This window comes from Anguilla rostrata, chromosome 2, assembly GCF_018555375.3.
Source record: "Anguilla rostrata isolate EN2019 chromosome 2, ASM1855537v3, whole genome shotgun sequence".
In the NCBI taxonomy this organism is placed as follows: Eukaryota; Metazoa; Chordata; class Actinopteri; order Anguilliformes; family Anguillidae; genus Anguilla; species Anguilla rostrata.
In genome coordinates this window covers 67,582,578-67,608,047 of record NC_057934.1, presented here as the reverse complement: position 1 = coordinate 67,608,047, position 25,470 = coordinate 67,582,578, and the positions used below count along the sequence as shown (strand labels likewise).

At 50.3% G+C, this 25,470-nt stretch overlaps 1 protein-coding gene across 3 annotated transcripts in view; it reads left to right on the top strand.

Annotated features, from left to right (window-relative positions):
- Nucleotides 1-25,470, top strand: part of rab11fip4b (RAB11 family interacting protein 4 (class II) b) — an 84,146-nt gene that overhangs the window by 46,438 nt on the left and 12,238 nt on the right. For 2 of the 3 annotated variants that reach the window (XM_064324238.1, XM_064324240.1), the window contains 8 exons: nt 14,649-14,857; nt 15,214-15,399; nt 17,587-17,721; nt 20,855-20,890; nt 22,573-22,672; nt 23,105-23,208; nt 23,408-23,548; nt 24,453-24,534. In XM_064324238.1, the coding sequence (XP_064180308.1) occupies nt 14,649-14,857; nt 15,214-15,399; nt 17,587-17,721; nt 20,855-20,890; nt 22,573-22,672; nt 23,105-23,208; nt 23,408-23,548; nt 24,453-24,534 (993 nt within the window). Of the gene's footprint in view, nt 1-12,631; nt 12,879-14,648; nt 14,858-15,213; nt 15,400-17,586; nt 17,722-20,854; nt 20,891-22,572; nt 22,673-23,104; nt 23,209-23,407; nt 23,549-24,452; nt 24,535-25,470 lie in introns of those variants that run through there. The other variant, XM_064324241.1, reaches the window with a different exon arrangement.

Genomic DNA, 25,470 nt, shown 5'->3' with positions numbered 1-25,470 from the left:
CCCTGAAATGTGACCACACACGTTCCCATTACATTTACATTACATTACATTTACTTGGCAGACGCTTTTATCCAAAGCGACGTACAAAAAGTGCATTTCATGGTCATAGACAACTGCTAAACGCAGGTTCAGTAAGGTACAATACTTACTTTGTACAGCTATTTCTAGCCAAGAACACAGTTTAGTTCGCACAGTGAACACTATTCAGACCTACGTCTGCTGCTTCTCACCCGCGCTTAGAGATTGACCGCGCACGGTTTCAGGGCGGTCCGTGATTCGCTGCGTAGTTCGGGCTGGACGTGTGCATCGGGCTTCTTCTCAGCCAATGGGAGCGAAGGGTAGAGCCCCGGGTACGAGACCTGGAGGGGTTTGAGTGGCAGTGCGGCAGCAGCTGGAGAGGTCTTGCTGACAGAGGAACGGGGTGTTTGTTGGGGGGGGGGGGGAGCCGGTGGGGGGGCTGGATAGCCCTGAATGCTGTTGGTGTGGCCGGGTGCAAGAGAGTGCATGACTTCTCACACTGCTGCGACTCCAGACCTCTGTCGGGCTTGTTGTTCCACCTTGCTTCAAGGACAGTAAAGGTCGTCAGGAGGACGAGTATGGAGCTTTGTATCTCAGCCACGCTTGGGCTTGCTGTATTTTACTCCCAGAACTTCACGTCAGAGGGGCTCTTTTGTGTTTGCCATTCGTTGCTCATGCGATGTGTGGTAGGCGGTTTACGGATGGGAGTATAGAGTGTGTGAGGGGGGTGAGTGTGTGTTATGTATTGTTGTGTAGTCTGTGGGCTTTGTTGTGTGGTTGTTGTGTGTGTGCTGTGCTGTGTGTGTAGTGTGTTTTCTGATGTTGTGTGGTTGGTGACATTGCGTGTGTGGTGTGTGTAGCGGTGTGTGTATGTGAGTGTGTGTGTTCTGTGTGTAGAGTGTGTGTGTGTGTGTGTGTGCGTGTGTGTTGTGTTGTTGTGTTGAGCATGTGTGTGTGAGTGTGAGTGTGTGGTGTGTGTCTGTGAGTGTGTGTGTGTGTGTGTGTGTGTTTACTAAGTGCTCAGGGAAACATTGCAGTGCTCTTAAATGCTCACCAGCATCAGAGAGCTGCAGCTCTGCGCTAAGATCAGACTGTAGCTGTGGTCAGGATTCATCATAACAGAGTGCGAGCAGATCACAGAGCACAGCCCCTGTGATGAGGGGTGTGCACAAATCCTCTATCGTACCATTACCACCACCCCCCCCCCCCTCACCATTTACTCCATCCCTCCCTCCCCAGCACTGCAAACCTGCAACATCCACATCAGCCTCCCTGTCAAACACTGTTTCCATTCTGCCTGGGTCGTCTTTTCCATCTTGTGCACATTAAGGTGAAACACAGGCGCAGCTCATGGAAAGTTCCGGAAGTTGAACAGTGCAGCAGGCCGGTCAGTGTCCACTCAGCGTACAGTAGATCTCCTGCCTCTGTCAATCACAGTGGCCCCCCTACCCCCCACCCCCCCAGTACAGCTGTCCCCTCTGTGGTGCAGTGTCAACACAACACCTGCTCCCCCCCCCCCCCCCGAAGTCTGTCCTCTCACCCGTCACACACGCAGTTCTTCTAGCCGCCACCTCTCAATTTTCCCCTTTTACACCCCCTGTCAGAGGGCTTAGGAGGGCTCATGAGGCAGACAGACGGGGCTCCTGTTGATCCTCCTGTTGCTCATCTCTGTGTGATGTGGGCTCCAAAGTGAGTGCTGCAGGGGGAGATTTTCCCCTGCGCCTCCCCCAACCCCCTCCCCCTCTCCCTCCCCCGCCCCCGCCCCCGCCCCCTCCCTTGATCTGCTGCATTTCAGACAGAATCAGGAAGTCGTTGTCTCTGTTGACCGTCTCGGGACGGTCAAATTTTTACGCCTTCTCTTTGACCCGCGGGGGTCACTTCAGCGAAGGACTCCCTAAAAGCCCGTCAGCGCTCCGGGACGCACCCACCCGAGGCGTTTATTGATCCCCCTCTGTTTCCTCTGAGGAGGCGCAGCCGGAGCTGCTGGGGAAGTGGTTAGGGTCGTTAGGGGCCCCATCTGGTGCAGCGTGCAGGCGTCTCCCAAAACGAGGAGATCACCAAGCGACAGGAGGCGTGAGCTCCCGTCCAGAAGTGAACCGTTTGGGTGGGGTGGGGGGTGGGGCCCCATCTGGTGCTGTGTGCAGGTATCTCCCAAATAAGGAAATCACCCAAGCGACAGAGGGTGAGCTCCGTCCAGAAGTGAACGTGGGGGGGGGGGGGGGGCCCCATCTGGTGCTGGGCAGGTATCTCCCAAGAGAGACTCAACGACGGAGGCTGATCCGTCAGTGGTTCTAGAGAAATCACAGCCTGGGGGGGCGGTGGGGGGGGGGGATGGGTACTCAGCTGGTCGGGCACGGCCGCGTACCCCAGCTACCCTACAGTTCTGATCTCAGACCAGTCCTTTGGGCCTGCGTGAGCGTCCGCCTGTCTGACAGTGGCCCATTCTCTGGTGGCGCGGTGCGAGACAGCGGCCGATTGGTCCTTCCTGTCCGGAGGCGTGTTTGTTTGTCTCGGATGCTGTGGCGGTGGCGGGGGCGGTGCCTCGAATGACACTCTCGTAACGCGGAGCCATGTCATTTCAGGAACGGGGAAGTTTTCATTCGAAAACCTAATATATACGTGCCCTTCCGTGAATTAACAGCTCATTGGTCCCGCACATCTTGGGTCTATGTTTTTTTTTGTCTTTTTTTTTTTGATGCGTGGGAAGTGTGAACGACTCGGTGCTGGTGCTGAGTCATAAATGCAGAAGCGTAACGGTGCGCAGTGTGCGCCGGCGCCAAGCGCAGCGTTTCGCATCGCAGAGCGCGTTACAAGCCCGTCTTTCCTCTCGTCTGCAAATACAGCGCAGCCGACCTCTATGAGCTGATTGGGCAGCTGATTTATTTTATTTTATTTTTTACATTATGAGTGGCCGTTCTGCAGCAGACACGCAAGTGTTCTGTGAGAGCTGTGTGGGACTCAGTGGGAGCTGTGTGGGACTCAGTCAGAGCTGTGTGGGACTCAGTGAGAGCTGTGGGCCTCAGTGGTACTGAGTGATTTTCGGTGTGGGCGCTGTGGCTCTATCTAAATATATCCAGCAGTGCAGCGCGATCGAGCGCACCTTTCCCTAGCAGTGCCGCGCAGGACGGGCAAAGATGAAGTGCGAGGAGGGGAGCAGAATGAGACCGGGCTGCGGCAGGGCTGAGAGAGATTCGTCTCCCGGGCCCCAGCCCCCCCCCCTGTAGGGAGCCCTGCTCGTCCCAGAGTGAGGCTGAGATCTCTCCTCTGAGGCGCTGCCCAGCCACACTCTCGCTAACCCTGCGCCAGGGGCGCTAGCGTCTCTCCGTCAGTCTGTGCACCCCCAACCCCCCCCCCCCCCCCCCCAGTCTCGCTAACCCTGCACCAGGGGGACTAGTGTCATTCGTCAGTCTCGTCAGTGTCTTGCACCCCCCCCCCCCCCCCCGCCGGCCGTCTTTACCCTCTTCCCCTTTGCAGTCCAGCCACGTATACTCCTCAGCACGTTTCCACAGTTCGAGTTCCGGAAGCAAACCCTGGAATAATCACCACAGCGAGTCAGTCGTCTCCCGTCCCTAGCCTTTCCCTCTCTAGCCTTTTTTTTTTTCCCCACAAGGCTGTGGGCTCAGGAGAGGCAAGGGAGGAAGTGGCAGCGCAGCCTGGACTTCCTTTTCGGGCGAATAACGTTCTTCTCTGTCTTCCCGTCTGCTGACGTCCCCGCTGTTTTAATTGGTCACAGCGCCTTGAAGCGTGCATCAGGATTTCTTGTTTCAGGAATCGATTGAGTGCTGCTAGCGTCCCTGAAATGCCTGGCCATCCGTGTGTTTCCCCTTCAGCGCAGGGGTGGAAATCAATGGCCTGTTGTGTTTGAAATTGCGTTGAGTTTCAGCTCAGAACCATGGGAGAACAGAGCATAATTAGGGCGATATTGATGTTACCACGTTCCCACAGTAAATTAAACTTGGCCCTTGTGCAAAAAATGTTTCAAAGGTTGGGTGTTGCGATGTCCTGAAAACCTAATTATCCAATAATTACCGTAATTATGTAATTAACAAACAAAACCATTGCACCTGTTGAATGCGCATCTGAGAGAGAGAGAGAGAGCGAGTGGGTGTGTGCGTGTGTGTGTGTGTGTGTGTGTGTGTGTGTGCGCTTGTTTTTTGTGTGAAAGTGTTCGGGAAATTTTCTTGGGTGTATCTATGAATCGCTATCAGCAGTGACTTGGCTCATGTGTCTCACGGAAGTAAAAATGTAACTAAATACTGTAAATGAATGGTATTCAAGTACTGGCATTCGCTTAACATGTGTTTTGCAGTGAATGGTTTAATGCTGACCTAGAATATTTTTCCTTGTATATTTTCATATTCGCAGAACAAATTCAATGTTTAAGATAAAAGAGGATTCAGTGAAGCATTATCTAGCTATGGTCAAACCGTAAAAATAAATTCAGCTTGACATAATTTAAATTTAAAATTTAAATTTGCAAGGAGTTCCCTCTTTCCCCGGTCCTCCCCATTGAAATATGCTGTACTGGAGCGATAAAGCCAATGAATGGAGCTGTACCTCTGAATTAATTCTAGAGGGACCTTAATTTTTTTTTTTTTTTAAGTAGGAAGAACGCATTGACTATCCGCAGAAGAGCATTCAATCCCACACCGATACTGAGCATTACGTGGCAGCTGTGGTATGACTGATGACACAAATTTCACAACAGCCACCCCGCCCCTCCCCCTCCCCCTCCCCCCCAGGAAAACAGGAGCGCATTGCAGTCATGGTGATGATGAGAACCTGTCACTGTGAGTGAAGGAAGAAGGCCCTGACTGACACCCAGCGTTCGCACCTGCGCTGTTAGGCTCACCTGAGGCCCCCCCGCCGGGCGCTCCGGGTTCCCCCTCTCCTGCCGTGACGTTCCTCTGTTTTTCGGGCCGGTTTCCGTGGCGCCCGGGGGGACGAGTCGGCTGACGAGTCCCGCGCGGACGTCGCGCGGTTTGCGTCGCTCCTCTGGGCTCTGAAGGGCATGAGCGTGCGACCTGTTCTGCGGGGAGGCCTCTGTGTTCAGGGGGGTCTCTGTGTTCAGGGGGGGCCCCTGTGTTCAGGGGGGGGCACTGTGTTCAGAGGGGCCTCTGTGTTCAGGGGGGGGGCCCACTGTGTTCAAGGGGGGCCTCTGTGTTCAGGGAAGGCCCCTGTGTTCAGAGGGGTCTCTGTGTTCAGAGGGGCCCCTGTGTTCAGGGGGGGGGGCCCACTGTGTTCAAGGGGGGCCTCTGTGTTCAGGGAAGGCCCCTGTGTTCAGAGAGGCCTCTGTGTTCAGGGGGGGTACACTGTGTTCAGGGGGGGAGGGGCTGTGTTCAGGTTGGGATTCATGGCTGTGGTTCAGGTTGAGATTGATGGGGAGCCTTGAGATCTGATTTCACCCTTCAGTGCATGCTGGGTATTACAGTGGAGTCAGGAAGGGCTCTGTCCAATTGCAAGCCTTTCTCACATGACTGAAGCCCCTTTTCTCAGACAGGTTAACCCCTGTAACTGAGACCTAAAAAAAACAAAAAAACCCTGTAATTGGACTGTGATGAATTTATAACCAGCTTGGGGTGTTTTCATCCCTGATCTCAAACTGAGTGCAGCTATGTTCGGCTGGTTTGGCACACAGCAGGACATTAACGTTCACTACCCTTCATTTACCTAAAGTCTCAAAAGTCTTTTTTTTAAAAATCATCCCCAACCTGTGTAGTACAGGGTGCTTGTGACTGAGCAGCAGTCGCTCTGAAATGCGCGTTTCTGGGCGCGTTTATTTTTTTGGGCAGAGAGGCTTCATGGCTCTGTTCCGGGCTGAGAATCGTTCTCCACACTCCTCCAAAAACTGCACCTCACCCCCCCTCGGCCCCCGTCCCCCAGCAGCCTCTGTGTGGCGCTGCCCCTCTGGATCAGAGACGCCCCAGACGCGCTGCCCTCCTCTCCACTGCGCTGGCTCTGAATAATGGATGGAGGAGACCTGCCCCTCCAGAGATCTCCTTCTCAGAGAGAGAGCGAGGGGGGGGGGGGAGAGAGAGAGAAAGATGGGGAGAGAGAGAGTGGGTGACTGTGGGGGAGAGAGAGAGAGAGAGAGAGAGGGGGTGAGAGAGAGAGATGGGTAGATGGGGAGAGAGAGAGCAGGAGAAGGGAGAGAAAGATGGGGAGAGAGAGAGAGAGGGGAGAGAAATGGGGAGAGCGAGAGAGATGGAGAGGGGAGAGAGAGCAGGTGAGAGAGAGATGGGGAGAGTGAGAGGGGAGAGAGAGATGGTAGAGAGGGAGAGAGAGAGAGGGGAGAGAGATGAGAAGATGGGGAGAGTGAGAGGGGAGAGAGAGAGGGAGAGAGAGAGAGGGAGAGGGGAGAGAGAGATGGGAGAGAGAGAGAGAGAGAGGGAGAGGGGAGAGAGAGATGGAAAGAGCGCTCCCTGTGTTAAGTATTAAACTCAGCGATAGCATCTCCAGCCCGCCCTGCCTCTGCACCCACCGAGTCCCACGGTGGAGAGCAGCCTAACCACGGGTTCGACTCTTCAAAAGAGCGGGCCGGTCGGCGGAAAGTTACCGCGCGTCCCGCTAACACCCTCCCTTTGATCTGTGCTGCACGGACAGGCGGTGAAGTGCGGGCAATAAATAATGCAGGGGGAGGCAATGCTGCTGAGGGACGGCTTCACAGCGGGATGGGGGCTGGCCACGCCCCTCCGGAACGACCGACAGACCGGCCTGTCAAAGGTCCCGTTGTTTAAACTCCCGCTGGCCAGTGAATTATGGAGGAGGCCCCGGCCGCGAGCGGCCCGCTGTCTCCTTTGTTAGGCAGTGTTATTTCCTCATTCTGTCAGGAAGTGTTTTATTTATTTTTTATCTTTTTTTTACTTCCCTGCCTGGGTGGTGAAGCTCAGAGAAGAAAAGCTCGCTATAAAGAAGGTTTGAGTTATGGGCGTGCGGCGTATTTTCCGTGAGCCGCGCTCACTGGCGTCACAAAAGCTTTACAGCCGGAGCGCGCTCTCTCTCTCTTCCTCGATGACTGCCGATTACGGCGGCAGTAAAGCTGTCCGACGCTCTTGCGGTCAACGAGGGCGGTTGATGGATGTGATGTCGCGCTGTGCGTCGTTCGAGACGTGAGGAGGAAGTGACCCGGGCGTCCCCCGTCTCCTCGGGTCGCTCGCCGCCGATCCGCGGGAGCTCTGCGCGGCACCGCTGGTTTGGGGGGGTGGGGTGGGGGGGGGGGGATAAGAGGGGGCTGGTGGCAGGGTGCACCAACCGGCTTTGTCCGGTCCCAGTGAGCATGCTCAGTCAGTCCCGCCACAGGCCACAGCAGTGCTATCGTGTGAAGAAGCAGTTAGAGGTGCAGGTGTGGGGCCCTCTGGGTGCCAGTGCAGCGTTAAGTGCCCCAGCCCCAACACCAGAGTCCCGACCCAGCGTCACACCACCTCACACGGGTCCTGTGGGTGGCAGAGCACCAGGCTGCGTCATTTAGCCCGCTCCCTCCATCTCCACATTCGGGGAGCTGTGAGCTCTGTTAGGGGAGACGTAGCTCAGGAGGTAAGAGCGACTGTCGGAGCAGTCGGAGGGTTGCCGGTTCGATCCCCCGCCCTGGGCGTGTCCCTGAGCAAGACACCTAACCCCTAAACTGCTCTGGCGAATGAGAGGCATCAAATGTAAAGCGCTTTGGATAAAAGCGCTATATAAATGCAGTCCATTTACCATTTAGCTGTTTTTTCATGGCTTGAAGGAAGTCAGAGAAAGAGGAAGAGGAAGAGCTCAGAAACGTCTGCACAGTGCACACTTGACGAACAGGCGAGCGAGCTTCTCGGCGAGCGGGTTGGTGCAGATCGCTTCGGCGTGTCCGTGTTCTTCAGGCCGAGGGGGTGAGGAAGTCTGCAGCCGAGCAGCTCAACGCGTCCCTGCTGCTGTTTTCCCTTTTTTTTTTATAGTCAGGGCCAAGTCCTCGTCCCTGAGAACAAGGTTAGACTGTGCGTGCCAAGACTCAAGAGGAACGGACTGACCCTGTCGAGAACGAACGGTGCGCTCTCTCTCCCCCCCCCCCTTCCTTTCCTTCGCACCTGGGCCTGCCTCTACCCACTATCTTCCTCAGAAATGGGAACAGTCCCCCTGGACTCCACCCCCACCCCCCCACCCCCCAGCTCCAGGGCTGCTCTCAGATGTCTGAATGAAATAGGGGGCTGCAGCTGCGGTTCGGAAGGTGTGCTAACAAGATAAAAGCTGTTGGATGGGAGGAAGAGGAGGAAGAGGAGGAGTAGGCGATCAGGGGCATTTGCTTTCGCCGTTTCTGAGCCGTTTCGGACATTACGGTGCAGCAGGTGAACCGGGAGGAGGCAGAAGCGGTGAATTGCAAAATGATATGTCAGAATTAATAATACTGAGATGTATGCTGTATGGTCTAAGCCCAGAGCCTAGAGTTTCATTTTTCATACTCTCCCTTTCTCACCTCATATTAGAGAACCTGCCAAACCTTTTATGAGGCAATTGCTTTAAAACATAAGACCACTGTGTTTAGTTTTTGTGTAGTTGAGATCATGCTACTTGACTCAAAGTACAGAATGGCCTACATGATTTGAATCCCACGTATTGAATTGGTTGAAGAAGGGATAAGGACAAACATTGGAAACATGTACGTACTGTGGGCTGTCTTGTGGATGACGTACATGCAAACTATGTTTGCTTAAACAGAGAGGGAGCAGTGGATTTGGTTACTGCATTGAATCTGTCCTGTGCCGGGAGGTGTTTGGTTTTCCCTTGGGAGTACAGCGCTTCCTTGAATTCAGTCGTCCTGCATTCAGTTGTTCCTGCATGTATTGCGTTTCTGCGTCTGTTGGGACGATCCTTGCGTAAGAGTCAGGTGCGGTAGAAAATCCAGTATTGCGTTACACGCCCCCGTATCTCCGTAAAAACCCCACCCCGCCCTTTTCCCGCCGCTCAACGGTGCAGAGCCACCGCTTGAATCCCATCCAGAAAAAAACAAAACAAAAAAAACCTGTCAGCCTGTTTATATCACCTCCTCTCAGAGTAGCAGTTTCCCAAAATGGCCGAAAAGGCCTGAATAGCCTCGTTCAGGCCGCTCTCTCTCTCTGTCCTCCTCCCGCCCCCCTGGCCGTCCGCTAACAGCCGCCGCGGCATCCCCCCCCCGAAAACGGGTTTCAGCCCCATTGCGCCCTGGGATGTGGAGTTCTGAGGCGGCTGGAGAGCTGACAGCCGTCCGGCTCTTCATTCACAGAATTAATGGGGCCTCGTCTGCCCAGGCAGCGCTATAAATACCCCACACAAACACAGAGACTACGGTGCGTGTGAAGAAAGGACGACTCTGGCAGGGAGAGGGCAAGGAGGGCAAACTGACTGTAATCTGCACAAGCCTGGAGTTGCAAACAAGAGGGGGGGGGAAGGGGGGAGGGGAGGGAGGAGTAGCATTCACACTCAGTATGACGCACAGTACCGTCTGTGGCAGAGGTACCATTCACATATCAATCCATTCAGACACACAACTGCTGTTGTTTTAAAAGGCACAGACACACACACTCATCATCCATTCAGACACACAACTGCTGTTGCTTTAAAAGACACACGCACACACACTCATGTACACACACACACACACACACACACACACATCATCCATTCAGACACACAACTGCTGTTGCTTTAAAAGACACACACACACACACACACACATCATCCATTCAGATCCACAACTGCTGTTGCTTTAAAAGACACACGCACACACACTCATGTACACACACACACACACACATCATCCATTCAGATCCACAACTGCTGTTGCTTTAAAAGACACACACACACACTCGTGTACACACACACACAGACACACACGCACACACACACATCATCCATTCAGACACACAGCTGCTGTTTCTTTCTCTGTGGGCTGTGATGGGCCAGGCTCTGCGCTGTCTGCCCATCACAGCCGTGGTCATTGGCCCACCCTGTGTGGACAGCTGTGGAGCACCACTGTTCACATCCTGTGTCCGTCATTTTAAAATAAAGGGGGGGGGGGGGGGGCTGAGGGAGAGGGGGCGAGGCCAGGCGTGGGGTGAGTACCGTTTGTAAAGAAGCAATGAATGGTATATAGCAGCGGTCTCTAACCCTGGTCCTGGAGAGATACGGGGTCTGCTGGTTTTTGTTTTCACCTTAAAATCAGCACCCAGTTGAGACCCAAGACACCAGGTGAGTTGAGTTAACTGTGTAATCAACTGCTCTATTTGATTCATGCAGAGTCACTATGAAAACCAGCAGACCCTGTAGCTCTCCAGCACCAGGGTTGGAGACCACCGGTATATAGTTCTTTGTAGCGGTTGGTGGAGATGGGTTTTTTTTTTTTTTTTGGTAAGTGCTCAGCAAATACCATTTTAACCTTTGTGGTGCATGCCGTCTACATCACAGTCAACTGCTTTATGGAGTCAGCATCGGTATGTGAGCTTTCCAGCGGATGTGAGACCGGAGTACAGCTGGCCCTGGGTTTACAGCCAGTGTCTCTGCTCGTTCCTCCATAGCTCTTCCCTCTCGCTCTAGACTCACGCTATGTGTACTGAGCATGTGTCCATAGCTCGTTTGGGTTTCTACATCCGACGTTGCTGTGCAGTAATGCACGGTATGTCCGATGTCTGCGCGCCAACAATAGTTCTGACTGAGGGAACAACAGGCCTGTGCATTTTAAACACTAAACTTTTTGTAAGTGTAATGTTTTCAAAAGAACAAGTAAAGCTTGATGTACTTGTCTCATTCAAAATGTTTTTTTTTTTAACCAGGACAAGAATAACTAGATTATTCACTTAGCCAGGATGAATAACTGATAATCCATTGCTGACAAAAAGAGGTCATTCTTTTCAAAGGCTAATCTATCGGTGTGAGAGTGTGCGTGCGTACCTGTCTGTGTATACATGCACGATTGTGTTTGTCTCTGAGTTGCTCTGTGTGTGTGTGTGTGTGTGTGTATGTGTGCGTATGTGTATGTGTATGTGTGTATATGTTTGTGCATGCATGTGTGTGGCGGGGTAGTAAAGGCTGAAGTTGGGCTGGCTGCCTGACCCCTCGCTGGGTGGCTTTTCAGTTGGGGGTGGGGGGCAATAAAGCAGTTATAGAATACTAAACACCCCTCTTTACAGACCCCTGCATTCATCAGACACCCCCTCGCAGATCGTGCTCTAATCCCCCAGCGCAGGCCCCTCCCCTGCCTGCTCAGACCCCCCCCCCCCGTGTCAGTGGGGTTGGCACTGCTGATGGATCAGTATGGCCGGAGTTAGTCAGTTTGCTGTGCAGTCTGACGTCAGACTGTGATACTGCTGGGCTGCTGCTGCTGCTCTTTTGGCCAGGAACCACAGGCTGTGAAGTCAGAGAGACGTGGGCAATGGGGTGGGAACCGTTTGTATCAGTGTTTTTTTTATTTAAATTTTTATTTTATTTAATGTGTTTTAATTGTTGAAGCACAAAGGGATAAAGATGAGACATTACATATGGAAGGGTAACTTTTAACCGTATTAATCCCTTAATCATAAAGTGCAGATTTAGGTTTCTAAAATAAATGGCTGTCTGATCAAGAATACAAATACCTGACAAGTAAAAAAAATTATCATATAGTACCAGTTTTATATTCTTTGCCAAAAGCTACTCGCTGGTTTTATATTTAAAAGACACTGTATTCCACATAAAGCATGAATTGAAGTATGTCACCACTCCAGTCAACTGAACAGCATAGCCTCTGATTATACTTTGGATCTTACTGCACTAGTGTCAACAAAGAATGGTGTTCTGTGCAGCACATTTTTGGGACTTCCCTGGGTACTCATCTAGCAGTAAATCACACTGATTGTTCAGAGCGATAATATTCCTGTCCTTCATCACGTGTGCAACAGAGAATTCAATATTTGTTCACAGTGTCCATTCTTGAAGCTTTACATGGGTAAAATGAATGTATTTTTTGGGCTTTTCCAGCTTTATTTGGATAGAACAGTGTAGAGCAGTGGTGTCAAACTCATGCCATGGAGGGCCGTGTGTATGCAGGTTTTCATTCCAGCCTCAGATCTTGATTATATAATTAGTTAAATTATTTGCTGAATTAGGGATGCAGGTTTGTGCACAATGGTGACCCGACGTCTATGGTGACCCGCATTGTCTAAATAAAAATTTTCTTATATTCTGTGCTTCAATGCAGTTAAACGCATATGACTGAATGAGTAATTGGACTCAATTAAGGCAGCATTAATTGGTTGGAATGAAAACCTGCATACACACGGCCCTCCATGGCATGAGTTTGACACCACTGGTGTAGAGAGACAGGAAGTACTAGGAGGAGAGAGACAGAGAGAGAGACATATGACAAAGGTCGGATTTGAACCGTCAACATCACAGCTTGCATTGAGCATGTGGACAGTGCTCTACAGACTGCGCCACTGGTGGCCCCAAAAATGAATGTATTATTTTTTATATAAATGACAGATAAGAATATAAAACTGAAAAATTATTTTTAACCAGCTTTTTAACAAGGGGCGTTTACTGCTGGTTTATGAAGGGTTTACAGCAGATGTCTTAAATAGCCTTTAATTGCCCCTCATTAAGGCACTCATTAAGAAGCATGTGAGACACCTGTGGACACAGTCAGTTTGAAAAGTACAAGCCATTGTTCTCACTTGCAGCACACTGGAGAACACTTCAGCCAAAAAGTCTTTTGCATTTGTGTTTGTTTCCTTGTGCTTCAGTTATTAAAAATAAAAGAGAAAAAGAAGAGTTATTAAAATAAGAAGCATTGCGTTTATCTTTGGTTACAAACTTTTGTTTGTTTTTGAAACTTTTATCTGTGTGAGCAAGCCAAGAAGATTTCTTCGCCGGTTTGAAATTGGGTGAGAGCAATGGTTAACCCTCAAAAACAAACTTGCCTTTGGGGAAATTTTGAAAAACAAAATGTGTTTATGAAGTCTGTGAGATATGAAACTGTTCGCACAGCTCTGTCATTGTGACTGACAGGTCTTTACAGTGGCAGGTGGCCTGATGGCGTTTTGGCTGAGATTCGTTCAAAGGCCCCAGTGATTTGTTTACATACCGGTTTAATTGGTCTGTCACACTCTGCCCCATGTCCCCGTGGGCGGATGGAGCTGGGGCGTGATGGATGGTGTTTCTTGTGGAGCTTCGGGGTGGCGTTGCGTCGTGAGTGCAGGTGCATCTTCGAGACCATTTAGGAGACTTGCTGAGAGTTGCACAGTGATGGTCTACTGTAAGCCTTGGCATAGTTTGGTTGTTTACTGCAGCTACTAGTTTGTGAAGGTTTTTAGATTTTTTTGCAGTGTGGCATAACCTTTTTGCGATTCTGTTTACTGGTTCTGGGTGAAGCCTTGAGGGCAAGATCTTTTGTTCCAACCTGTTGTGTGCGTGTGCGTATGCGTGCGTGCGAAACGGAGAGAGAGAATTGGAGAGCTGCCTGGCTAATGCCCTCATTAGACACTAAATCTGTGCAAAGCTGTGTGAGAGGTGTACCTGCGTGCCATTGCCTGTGTCATTGGGCTGACCTGTGTAACTGGTTCACAGTGTCCCTCCCCTCCCTCCTGGCACAGGCACTGCTCCTGTGTTCTGTGTTCACACGCTTTGGGCTGCGAAGGTGAAGCCCTGCGCTGTTTGTATTATGCTGGATTAGGGCGCCTCGTGTCTGGGGGGGGGGGGGGGGTCAGAGAAAGTGAATGGGCTGCCCTGTGGCCTTTCACCCTGCCCCCCCCCCCCCCCCACTGTCTCTGCTTTTCTGACCTTCCTGGCGTTCCCTGCAGACCAGCTGAAAGGGTCCCAGTAGTCCCCCCCCCCCCCCCCAGCCCCCAAACTCAACACGATACGTACAGATGCTGTCTCGAAGAGCTTTGCAGTCACGTATCCACCAATCTCACACACACCCAAAAATAATAATAATAATAATAATGGGCTTACATGTGACATACGGAGGGCAATTTTGATGTGTCATGCCTACGATGGCATTGTGCGGTTGGCAAACACGGGTGGAATGAAGTCATGCCATTACGTTCCTTTAGCAGTCGCGCTTACGCGATGCTCGGCTTGCAGCTTGCAGAACGAGGAGCGCTGGCGTTTGTGACGGCTTCACAAGATTCAATTCAATTCTATTTTATTTGTATAGCGCTTTTTACTGAGAACTGTCACAAAGACACTCTACGGCAGGGGTCCTCAATCTTATCCAGAAAGGGCCGGTGTGGGTGCAGGCTTTTGTTCCAACCAAGCAGTAGCACACCTGATTCCACTAATCAAGGTGCTTAGCAGAGGTTCCAAGGGGTTGATTAGTAGAATCAGGTGTGTTACTGCTTGGTTGGAACAAAAGCCTGCACCCACCCTTCCTGGATAAGAATGAGGACCCCCTGCTTTACAGAGTAGCAAGACAAGAGACCGAGCAAAAAAAGAGCAAACAGAGCAAACACCAGGCCTGAACCCCCAAATAGCATGTACATAAGGTGAAAAAAAAACTCCCAGTGGGGGGAGAACCCTCAAACAGCAGTGAGAATAAACTCCCCAATGGGAATAAATCTCGAGAGGAACCCGGCTGTAGGGGAGGAAGCGCGGCGGACGGGCGCGGGGGTCTGAGTTCGGCGTTAACCCTCGCCTCTCTCTCGCGTCGGCAGGAGGACGCGGCGGGACGTCCCGTCGTCATGTGCGCGCGGCCGTACCCCGCCTGCCCCCCGTTTCTCGACGGGGAGGGGCCGGGCCGAGAGGCGCAGGAGTCGGACATGGACAGCGCGGTGGAGAGCGCTCCGGGCTCCGAAACCTCGGAGGGGGGCCGGCCCGGGGACAAGGACGAGGGCCTCGGGGGGCTGTTCCTGCCCGGAAACAAGTCAGTACCCCTTTTTAATGGAGCCCGGTCTCGACGCAGGTTCGAATCGGAGTGTAAGGGGACGGAGTGAACTGTGTAATAATTTAAGAAGCTGTTCATTAACCTGAGTGCAGAACAAGGAAACCCTTTTGGGGAAAAAAAGCTTAATTTCCTTCTGCCATCTGCGAGTAGTTATGACGCTGTTAAGTCATGTTGCATATTGCCTTGTGAACCTATAATTCAGCTGTTTTTACATTGTGATGACTTCACTGATTAGAAATGTTCTGAAAATTAGACCAAACCAGACCAGGGTAATGGGAGGAAAAATCGGGTGCAAAGTGAATGATTTCTGTGCATACCGGTGGCTGTGGTTGCAGGTGTGGTCAGATGAACCCCTCGGTGACCTCTGACCTGTCCACGCGGTCTTCGGCCTCCCTGAACGAGGAGCAGTTTGAGGACTACGGAGAGGGGGAGGACGTGGACTTCAGTCCCAGCAGCCCCTGCCCTGATGACGAAACCCGCACCAACGGGTACTCCGACCTGGGCTCCTCTGTTCCGTCCAGGTGAGCATGCACACGCACACACACGTGCGCGCTCATGCATGTCCTCACACACACGCATGCACACACACACGTGCGCGCTCATGGATGTAGTCACACACACATGTTCACGCACACGTGCTCGCTCATGCATGTACTCACACACACACGCATGCATGCGCGCACACATGCACACTCATGCATATACTCACACAAACATGCATGCATGCACAAACACACACGTGCACACACTATTTTGGCCAGTCCCAGGAAAGTCACTGGAAACTGCCAGGAAGTGCCTCCAAACTTCATTATGCCATGCAGCAGAGCAATTGTAAAGCAATCTCTGTATAAAGTTATTATATTCTGCAGTACTTATAATGCTGATTTTAAGATAAAGAACAGTTGCTGTGTCAACTCTCTTAGCAGAGCACCCTATGTAGTACGCAGTATGCTAGTATGTACTCGTGCTGCTTGTTTTATGGGTCAGTCCTCTGTCACCCAAACTTTATGCACACTCAGAAGGTTGCTTCATCCCAAAGTTCCTGCACTCTTGTTCACTTGAGGCCTCATCAGCCCTCTGCTGTCCCTTAGTTGTGCGTCCCTCACTGCCCCGTAAGCTCTTAATCCCTCTGGAACTCTTCTGTGAGTTCGCCTGAGTGCTGCCCAGTAGAAGTGCAGATTTAAAACTCATTACTTTTGACTTCAGATAGCCCGGTGAAGCTTCATTAGTGGGCCGTCGAGTCTCAGAATTTGCCTAATCCATGCAACCCGTTTCATTTTCCTCGTGTTCAGTTTCATTGTGTTGAATCAGGACGCTTCCCAAAACCGGTTGTTGAGATTTTTCTTTTTTCAAACAGGCTTGCGGCGTCTTGGTATGGTTGAAAGCTTCTCTCTCAGGAAAGGCCTATTTACTGAAACTCCACCATTATGCTTGATGTCAAATTATATCAAATGTGCGGATGACTGAAGCCTTAAGGCAGTGAATTGGAAGGCGTTCACTTGAACTAACCGATGCTACTGTACCACTGAGCCTGTAATTACAGCGCTGTAATAACCTGCAGTACATCAGTCTTCTAAACGGCCCTGCCTGAGGAGGAGGAGGGTGTGGCGGCCCTCGTGTCTGCTACAGCACCTGTATTTCGGCAGCTGCGGGTTCCTCAAAGGCCAGCGTCAACACCACCTGGCCTCGGACAACCAGATGTTCTATAACGGTTTATTAGTAGAACGCCCCGCATCAACTTTTTAAGTTTGGCACTTGAAGAACTTGCCCGTCTGTTGACAGTGACTTTTTGTGGGGAAGTTGTAATTAACCTATTCTGGGGGGGGGGGCGCGTTCATTTGGTGTCTGCGCTGTCAGCCCCACAGATTGTTATCTTGACAGTCTAAATACATAAATAGTCAAGTCAAACTTGCAAAGTTCTCGAATTGTCTACATGTAAACATGAGACTGAGCAGAAGCAGTGTGACGCGCATGCACGCGCACACACACACACACACATGCACACACACACACTCTCACACACACACACACACACACACACATGCACACACACACACTCTCACACACACACACACACACTCGCGTACACACACACACTCTCTCTCACTCACACACTCTCTCACTCACACACACTCACACTCACACACACACACACTCACACACACACACACACTCACTCATCAGGGGAGGTCTGCTCCGCCCACACTCGTGCTGACGGACGGCCTCTCAGCTCGCACCCCAGTCCAGGTACCTTGGCTTTATTGATGGGAACGGGCAGAGGGCCAAAGCCTGAAATAGCCCATCCTTTGGCCCAGGCTACGCTATAACTTATGTCCCAAGCACCTTAACACGCACCTCAACAAACACCGGCTTTCACATGCCGAGGTCGCGTTCACCCTCCCCGCTGAACATTGATTTCAGTGGAAATGGGCAATAATGGCATGGAGCTATGGCATATATTCAGTCTGACTGTACACCTCTCTGTCCTTTGCTTGAAGTCACAATCTTTTCATAAATCTCACCACATTTCGTCATTAATTTCGACAAGCTCAGAAGTCGCGATTTTACATTTTAGAAAACGGTCGTGTTTGTTAGGCTGACGTGCGTCATTTAAGCAAAAGTGCATTGTGGGTAGATTGAACCGGAGGCTTATGAGAGAGGCTCGTGATTGACCGGCTGGTGTCGCTGCTGCTCTGTTCCCCCCGCAGCGCCGGGCAGACCCCGCGGAAGATGAGGCACTTGTACAACAGCGAGCTGATGGACGTGTACTGCTCCCAGTGCTGCAAGAAGGTCAACCTGCTCAACGACCTGGAGGCGCGGCTCAAGAACCTCAAAGCCAACAGGTACGGGCGGTTAATCCGATCCACAGCCAGCACCGGGCTGCTCAGGTGGTGGCAGCCCTGAGCATAACCCCGCCCCGAGTGAAACTTACCTGTAATTCCATTCTCGTCCTCTGCTCACTTTCACATTAAGTTGGAAAAAATCCATTGGCTGACTCGTGTTTAGCAGGAAGTCGGGTAATGACTGCCGTTGTTGCTCAGCAGGTGTCCAATGTCTGTCTCGGGCCTGCACACTGGAGATGTGAGAAGAAGTAGAGGACTGTGGGTATTTTATCAGACGGATTGCCTTACCTCTGCATTAATGATTTAATCTTCTCTGGCTGAGGCTTCCTTACAAAATTTTGGAACTTGTTAAGAGGATCCATTTTATTAAAACTGAAGATGACTCATCTTTTTTGCCTGTGGCTAAAGCTTGATTTTGAATTGTTACTCCATGACTATGCATTGTCTGCTGTAATGGCAAGATTAAAAAAAAAAAAATACATCAAAGGATATTTTTATTTTTTTAAAAGTGGTTGCCATGACAGCATTATTACTGCCTAATGCTGAGCGAAATGTGTGACTGTGCGATGGAGCGTGGAGGAGGCAAGCAGATTCCACACGAGGGTGTGTGTGTGTGTGTGTGTGTGTGTGTGTGTGTGTGTGTGTGTGTGTGTGTGTGTGTGTGTGTGTGTGTGTGTGTGTGTGTGTGTGTGTGTGTGTGTGTGTGTGTGTGTGTGTGTGTGTGTGTGTGTGTGTGTGTGTGTGTGTGTGTGTGTGTGTGTGTGTGTGTGTACGCACACGTTGTACAGTAAGGCATCTCTGGGGAACATATCATTGTTTAGTGTGGGATCTGAATGCCTTGTAGTTCCAACTTGAACACCGTTTGAAGTGAGGATTGTTTAAATGTGTCTCCATTGTAGTTCTGGAGAAAAGCTGCAAGGAACGGCATTCCTTCACCTGAATCTGACGGAACGAGTGACCTGACAATGCTTATACAGGCTCTTTACTCTTTACACAAAAACAATTATGTATCATTGTTGATTCTAGGAAGTTTGCTGGAGACTGTTTCTGTACTGTAATGATGGCCATTTAAATAAGGGTGTACAGTTTTACTCCTAATTTTTAATTTTGAAAGAACAAATGTATGTGGCTAGTTTCCCCTTTTTGTACACAAACAGCTTATGTGGGGTGAGAGGTGGGGGGGTCACCAAAATCTATGAATGGTATTAAAGTATTTAGATCACCTGCTCAGATTCTTGTAAAATCCCTCTTTTTGCATAAACAGAGCTTGGTTGTTGATGTAAAGCTGAACTCGGTTCACACTGGGTGCAATCAGCCCCAGTACAACAGTGTCAAAATTTAGGGAATGACACTCCTACGCTGAGGTTAATCTCGCTCGACTGTGTTTATTTGGTTTGTACGCCGTTCGTGGCGATCGGGTCGTCTTTGAGGTTCACCTGGCGAGAGATACTCTCGGTCAGACGTGAGTCATTCCTAGGTGGCACGTGGTTATATTTGCCGTGTCACTCGCGATAAACAGATCGGCTTGCTAGATAACGTCAAGGTTAGCACGTTGCGTTTGCTCCCGGCGGTGTTTTGAAGTAACAGTCTAAAGGACTTTCGTTCAGGCGGCGTTTTCACTGTTATGTAAAACCCTCGAGCTTTCATCGCCTCCTACACTCCTCTAACGCCAGCCCTCCCGGAGAGCCGCATTTTCGGAATTGTTCTCCTTCGACGCGTCGTTTTCATGACGACCCTCGTTACCGAGCTGATCTTTCAACCCCCCCCCCCCCCCCCCCCCCCCACAACAAACTCGCCCGCCCCTACTGTGGACCCTCGTTAGAGATGTCAGCCGCGTTGCTATGGACGCGCAGCACTGCCGAAGATTGCGCTGGCTAATGACTCTGACCCGGTCCTGGAGGGCTGATCCGCGCGCTGGTTTTTGTTCCAGCCGATTGCCATTTCTCACAGCTCTATAAACTGCGCTGCTTCACTCCTGTGCTTGAGCACAGTGCAATCTCTCGGATACGCATGCAGACTGTGACTCCAGCTGTTGCTTACACACTTGTCAGATCAAGATATGATTGGGCCAGTTCAATAAATGTTGGGAAATGTTGGCTCAAAATCCTGAAATGGATCGGCCCCTGTTGTGCACCCCTGCTCTAACCTCTGACTCTTATTGTCTTGGCTGTCGCTAATGGTGATTCAGTGCAGTATTTGTAAATCAAATCTTTTTTTTTTTTGGGGGGGGGGGGGGTGTGATGAGTCTCGGGGATTAGTTTAAAGCCTATCTGACGGCAGGCTCAATCTGTGGTGCCGGGGTGGGTGGGATTAGTTGATAAAGAAAAGAAGGGGGGGGGGGGGGCTGGAGAAAGAGGAATGGTGGGAGGAGGAGGAGGGGGGTATGGAGGAGGTGAGAGGAAAGAAAGAGAGAAAGAGAGTGATACAGGATGAAGACGCTGGAGACGGGGAGCTGAAAAGGAGTAATGATGCGATGAGGGAAATGGTGTGGAGAAAGAGGGATGGGAGGGAGGGGAGGGAGGAGTGGGATTAGCCTGTCAGAAAGGGAAGGAAAACGAGGCCGATTAAAGGAGGAGAGGAAGGGAAAGAGAGTGAAGAGCGAGACCCAGAAGGGGAAGATTAAGCAGGAGGGAAGCTGCCCGTTCTGTGTGCTATCAGCTGAACCGCTGAGGCAGACATGACGGTGTGTCAGAACAGCAACAGCCCATAAACCAGCGCTGCCCCAGCTCACCACACATTACAGTACTGCACAGCTGTGTGTGTGTGTGTGTGTGTGTGTGTGTGCGCGCGTGTCCGTATGCGTGTGTGTGTCAGTGTGAAAATTAATTAACATACAGACCCACAGCCTGAAAATAGAATTTGCTTTCAAGACAAGGCTATTGCTGAGCTCACAGAAAACCAAGCTCCTTCTTGGGAGGAAGATTTCAATTAACATTGAGATGTCCTTCAGTTTAGTTTTTTTATTAAACACTGGTCCATGAATAAATCCTTACAAAACAGTCTGGTTGCAAATCAAAGCAGTTGTTTCACAGTGTTTGAACCATAAATTTAAAAAAATGTATCTCCCTGTATCACAGAGCTTGTAAGAGTACAGTATGAAGTAATAAAAATTTCATTTCTCTTTGTCTTTCAGTCCCAACAGGAAAATCTCAAGCACAGCCTTCGGACGGTAGGTCATTAAACTTCACCTTTTTTTCATTTATTTTATTTGCTCTTGCCAGTGGTCGGTTAATCATTAATTACTGTTCCTGCTGGCCTGATTTTTGTTGACTGTGACTTTTGTCTCACGGGAGATTAGGAAGAAATAGAAACACGCAGAGCAGTGTCACATGGGCAGGGTTCTTTATGCTCCTGGTCTGCAGTGCTCCCTGGTCTCCCAGCTCCCTCCCGCAGAAAGAGCAGAGCTTTGTGTGCGGTGGGAGGGGAATTTTGGTGGAGCACCATTCGTTGATGGACGAAAGTGTTCTCCATATATATCGTGGTTTGCTACGTGTCTAGCTTAGTTTCATCGGGGAACGCGGGTTGCATTGGTTACATTTTATGTAATACTTACTGTATGTGTGCTTGTAGTTTTTTTAATAAATGTGGCTGTGGGAGTTTTGTGTTTTACATTATACATTTTTTTTTTTGCGTAGTATCCATTTATACAGGTGGGTAGATACGCGAAGCAATGCACCTTAAGGGTACAAGGGCAATGTCCTTTCTGTGAATCGAAACGGCAACCTTTAAGTTGCAAGGCCAGTTCCTTCATTATATTACACTGCTGGTTTTTTTTTTTTTTTTTTTTTTACCAATCCGTGATCAGATTGGATTTATCATGCCAGCGTGTTTTTGGCTGGACCGCAACAGCGGGGCCAGCCCTACAAACGCGAATGTCTGTGACTGAGTCACTGAGTGAGTGACTGAGTGAGTGAAGTTACACCATTGGTCGGCCGAGTTATGAAGTTACACCATTGGTCGGCCGGATCACGTGTGTTAGGTCCAGCCATATGCTAGGTTTTAACCTGGTCTTGTTTTCTGATCTGGTGGCGCTGTTCAGGCGACTTTTTTTAGGCACACAGATCAGAAGGCTATGCTGCTCCAGGCTTGTTAATCGAGGCGTTTGCAGCAGAGCTGCTCCAGGCTTGTTAATCGAGCTGTTTGAGGCAGAGCTGCTCCAGGCTTGTTAATCGAGGTGTTTGAGGCAGAGCTGCTCCAGGCTTGTTAATCGAGCTGTTTGAGGCAGAGCTGCTCCAGGCTTGTTAATCGAGCTGTTTGAGGCAGAGCTACTCCAGGCTTGTTAATCGAGGTGTTTGCAGCAGAGAGGCGACAGAATAAAATGGCCTGTCGGAGCTGATCTATGAGCCCAGGTTTTTTTCTGGAGCTCTGCCCCCGCTCCCCTTTTGGCTCGGTGGGGTAATCTGGATAATGGAAGTATGTGGTCAAGTGTCATTACATTGTGAGGCTGCTGGGTAAGGAGCATGTGGTCGCTCCGGTGTAGTGCCTCCCCCCGGAACGGCTGTTGTGGAAGCTGCCACACTCCCCCCCCAGCCACGAGTCACTAACTGTCACTGGACCTCACCCCCCCCCCCCCTTAAGTGAGGTCGGAAAACGCAGGGGGCTGTGCCAACCTGCACGACCGTGGAGGAATTCCGCCATTTTATTTTTCTGTCTTGTTCTATCTGAACTACGCCTTTAAACAGTGAGGCGTCCCCCCGCCCCCGGCGCATTGACCCGGGGGTTAAAAACGGGTCGGGCCGTTAAATTCGGTTCTGGAGTCTGATCCCAGTTGTGGGATTGCCGCTGTGACCAACTGTCCGCTCCTCTTCCTTCGCCTGCCCCCCTCCCCCACCCCCGCCCTCCCCCCCACAGGCAACTCTTCCACAGCAGCAACATCAGCAGCAGCAACGGCAGCACGGAGGACCTGTTCAGAGACAGCATCGACTCCTGCGACGTCGACATCACCGAGAAGGTACAGTTTGGCCGGCACCCCACCCCGCTGAGCTGTGCTGTTACCGAGCAACACTCCGGCACAGAGACAGGCGTGCGATAGCGACTGTAGCTCCTCTGCTTTATCTGTGCGGCTGTAATCACATTACAATCGAACCGGTGTCTCTGACATGTACTGAGGAGCTGTAAAGTAGCCAATGGCTGTTAAGTATAAAGTATCAGTTATAGTTTGCGTTTGTTATTACTGTATATGCACGTGCCTCTGTATCTCAGAGTACAGCTGATGAAGTAAAAATGTACGGTGGGAACAGCATTGTGGCATTTGTAAACACACAATACTAAAAAGAAATTTCAATATGGTGTTGGTGCCACATGATTGATCGGTTTGCTTGTCTCTCTTTCTCCCTCTCTCATACGCGCGCACACACACACACACACACACACACACACACAGGTCAGTTATCTAGAGAAGAAGGTGTCGGAGCTGGAGAATGACAGTCTCATGAACGGCGATCTCAAGTCCAGGCTGAAGCAGGAGAACACACAGCTGGTCCACAGGTGAGTGGCTACACAGAAACACACACGCGCAGTTCTGCACTGAAATGGCGAGCAGAGAGGCCACAGGACAGAGAAGAGCATGGTAACTTGTGTGCATGCAGCACTGCACGGTATCTGAGGTGATACGAATTCTGTGTGGGTGTAGGTCCACGTGTTTGTTCGAGCGGTTTCGGTATTTTTTTGTGTAACGTGTTCTCAGGGTGCACGAGCTGGAGGAGCAGCTGAAGGACCAGGAGGCGCGGGCGGAGCAGACCGTGGAGGAGGAGCTGAAGAGACATCGGGAGGCCTACAGCAAGATGGAGAGGGAGAAGACCACCGAGATAGAGCTTCTCAGTAACCGGTACGGTAGCCCCCTGCCATTTCACCTTAATAACCAATATCTCTCCGCTACAGCTCAATAACCCACACCCCTACACTCAATACCTCACACCCCTACACCACAGCTCAATAACCAACACCCCTGCACTCAATAACCCACACCCCTGCACCACAGCTCAATAACCAATACCCCCTACACCACAGCTCAATAACCAATACCCCCTACACTACACCTCAATAACAACCCCTACATACAGCTCAATAACCATACCCTACACTACCAATAACTCTCCATAACCCAACAATACCCCCTACACTATACCTCAATAACCAATACCCCTACACTGCACCTCGATAACCAATACCCCCTACACTACAGCTCAATAACCAATACCCCCTACACTACACCTCAATAACCAATACCCCCTACACTACACCTCAATAACCAATACAACTACACTACACCTCAATAAACAATACCCCTTAAACTAGCCCTCAGTAACAGGCATAGAACTCCCTTTACAATACACATTTCATAATATGCATGCTACCCTAGTCTTTCTTATTTTACCCTGGCAAACAGGGATCCCCTCACATTACATCCTTAGTATCCAGTATCACTTCACATTTTACCTCAGTAACAGGTATTTGCCTTCAGCTCGTTTCCAGTCATTGTTTCTGTACACGGAAGCCTTCACGCTTACAGCCGTGCTCACCATTACCGTACAGGACGGCTGTTTAGCACAGTTCATAGAGACAGTACGGTCAGGCAGTCAGTGGCTAAGCCCCTGCTCCTTAGGCTTGCTCCTTTGGGGGTTTAGGCCAGGGTTGTCTGTAAAGCGTATTGTGACGACTGCTGTACAATACGCTATACAGATAAAATTTGATTGATTGATTGATTGATTGTTCCTCCCCCTTTTCTACAGGGTCCAGCAGCTGGAGGAGGAGAACGGAGAGATGAACGCTAGCATGAATCGGTTGAAGTCTCAGACAGAGAAACTGGATGAGGTGTGTGTTTTATTCAAATCTTTTCTCTTATTGAACGTATTTTTTCCCTTTTCTGCCTACTAATAGGCCTGTTTCCATTGCTGGAATGTCCACTGCCATTTTGTAACACAGAGAACCAACACACTCCTCTGGGGAATAAGTTTTGACAATCTTAGGATATGAATTTAATGTTATTCATTGCCAAAAATCAATTGCCATTTTTTATTTTATGGATTGAATTCCATGTCGTGAAGTATAACCACAAATGTATATAAGATAAGAGGGAATTTAACCTTTGTTGCATATAAATTCAGGAAAGAAACACCATTAACTGACATTTTACGGTCTGCTTTATTCATTTTGCGTTTGTTACTGTGTCACAGGGCCCAGTGTATCTAGCCTGTGGTGTTTTGTAGACTGTAATGTAATCCTCTCCTGGCAAATACCCATATACCCTCGTCATGAAACTACCGGTCGAGCTATTGAAGATCACGCCATTCTGGCTCTTGAATCATCTCGAGTGATTTCAGCGTGACTCATTCTGTGCAGTCCCGCGGAAAATCAGAAATGGGCCTTTTGGCTCCCAACACTCCATTCGATGGCATGAATAATGTGTTACTCATGCACATTATTAATTGCGCATTCATAATGCTTAATATCGTTATTAATAAAACTATCTTTAAGCGCACTGTGTGAGTCCTTATCCCACTGTAGCCATCTTTGATATGCAGTGATATTCACACATTGGTGTATTTGTGGCCACAGTGAATATATAATTTTCAGTGTAGAGAAGTCTCTCACACTCATGTACTGTACAATGGTGATCAGATATCCACATCTGATGTACGATCCTGAAGTTCTGCATTTCACTGAAAAGTTTTGCCCCCCCCCCGTCTTGCTTCCTCTCCCACAAATCCGTCCGCGTCACTCACAGTTCGTGATCCGCACGATAGCTCC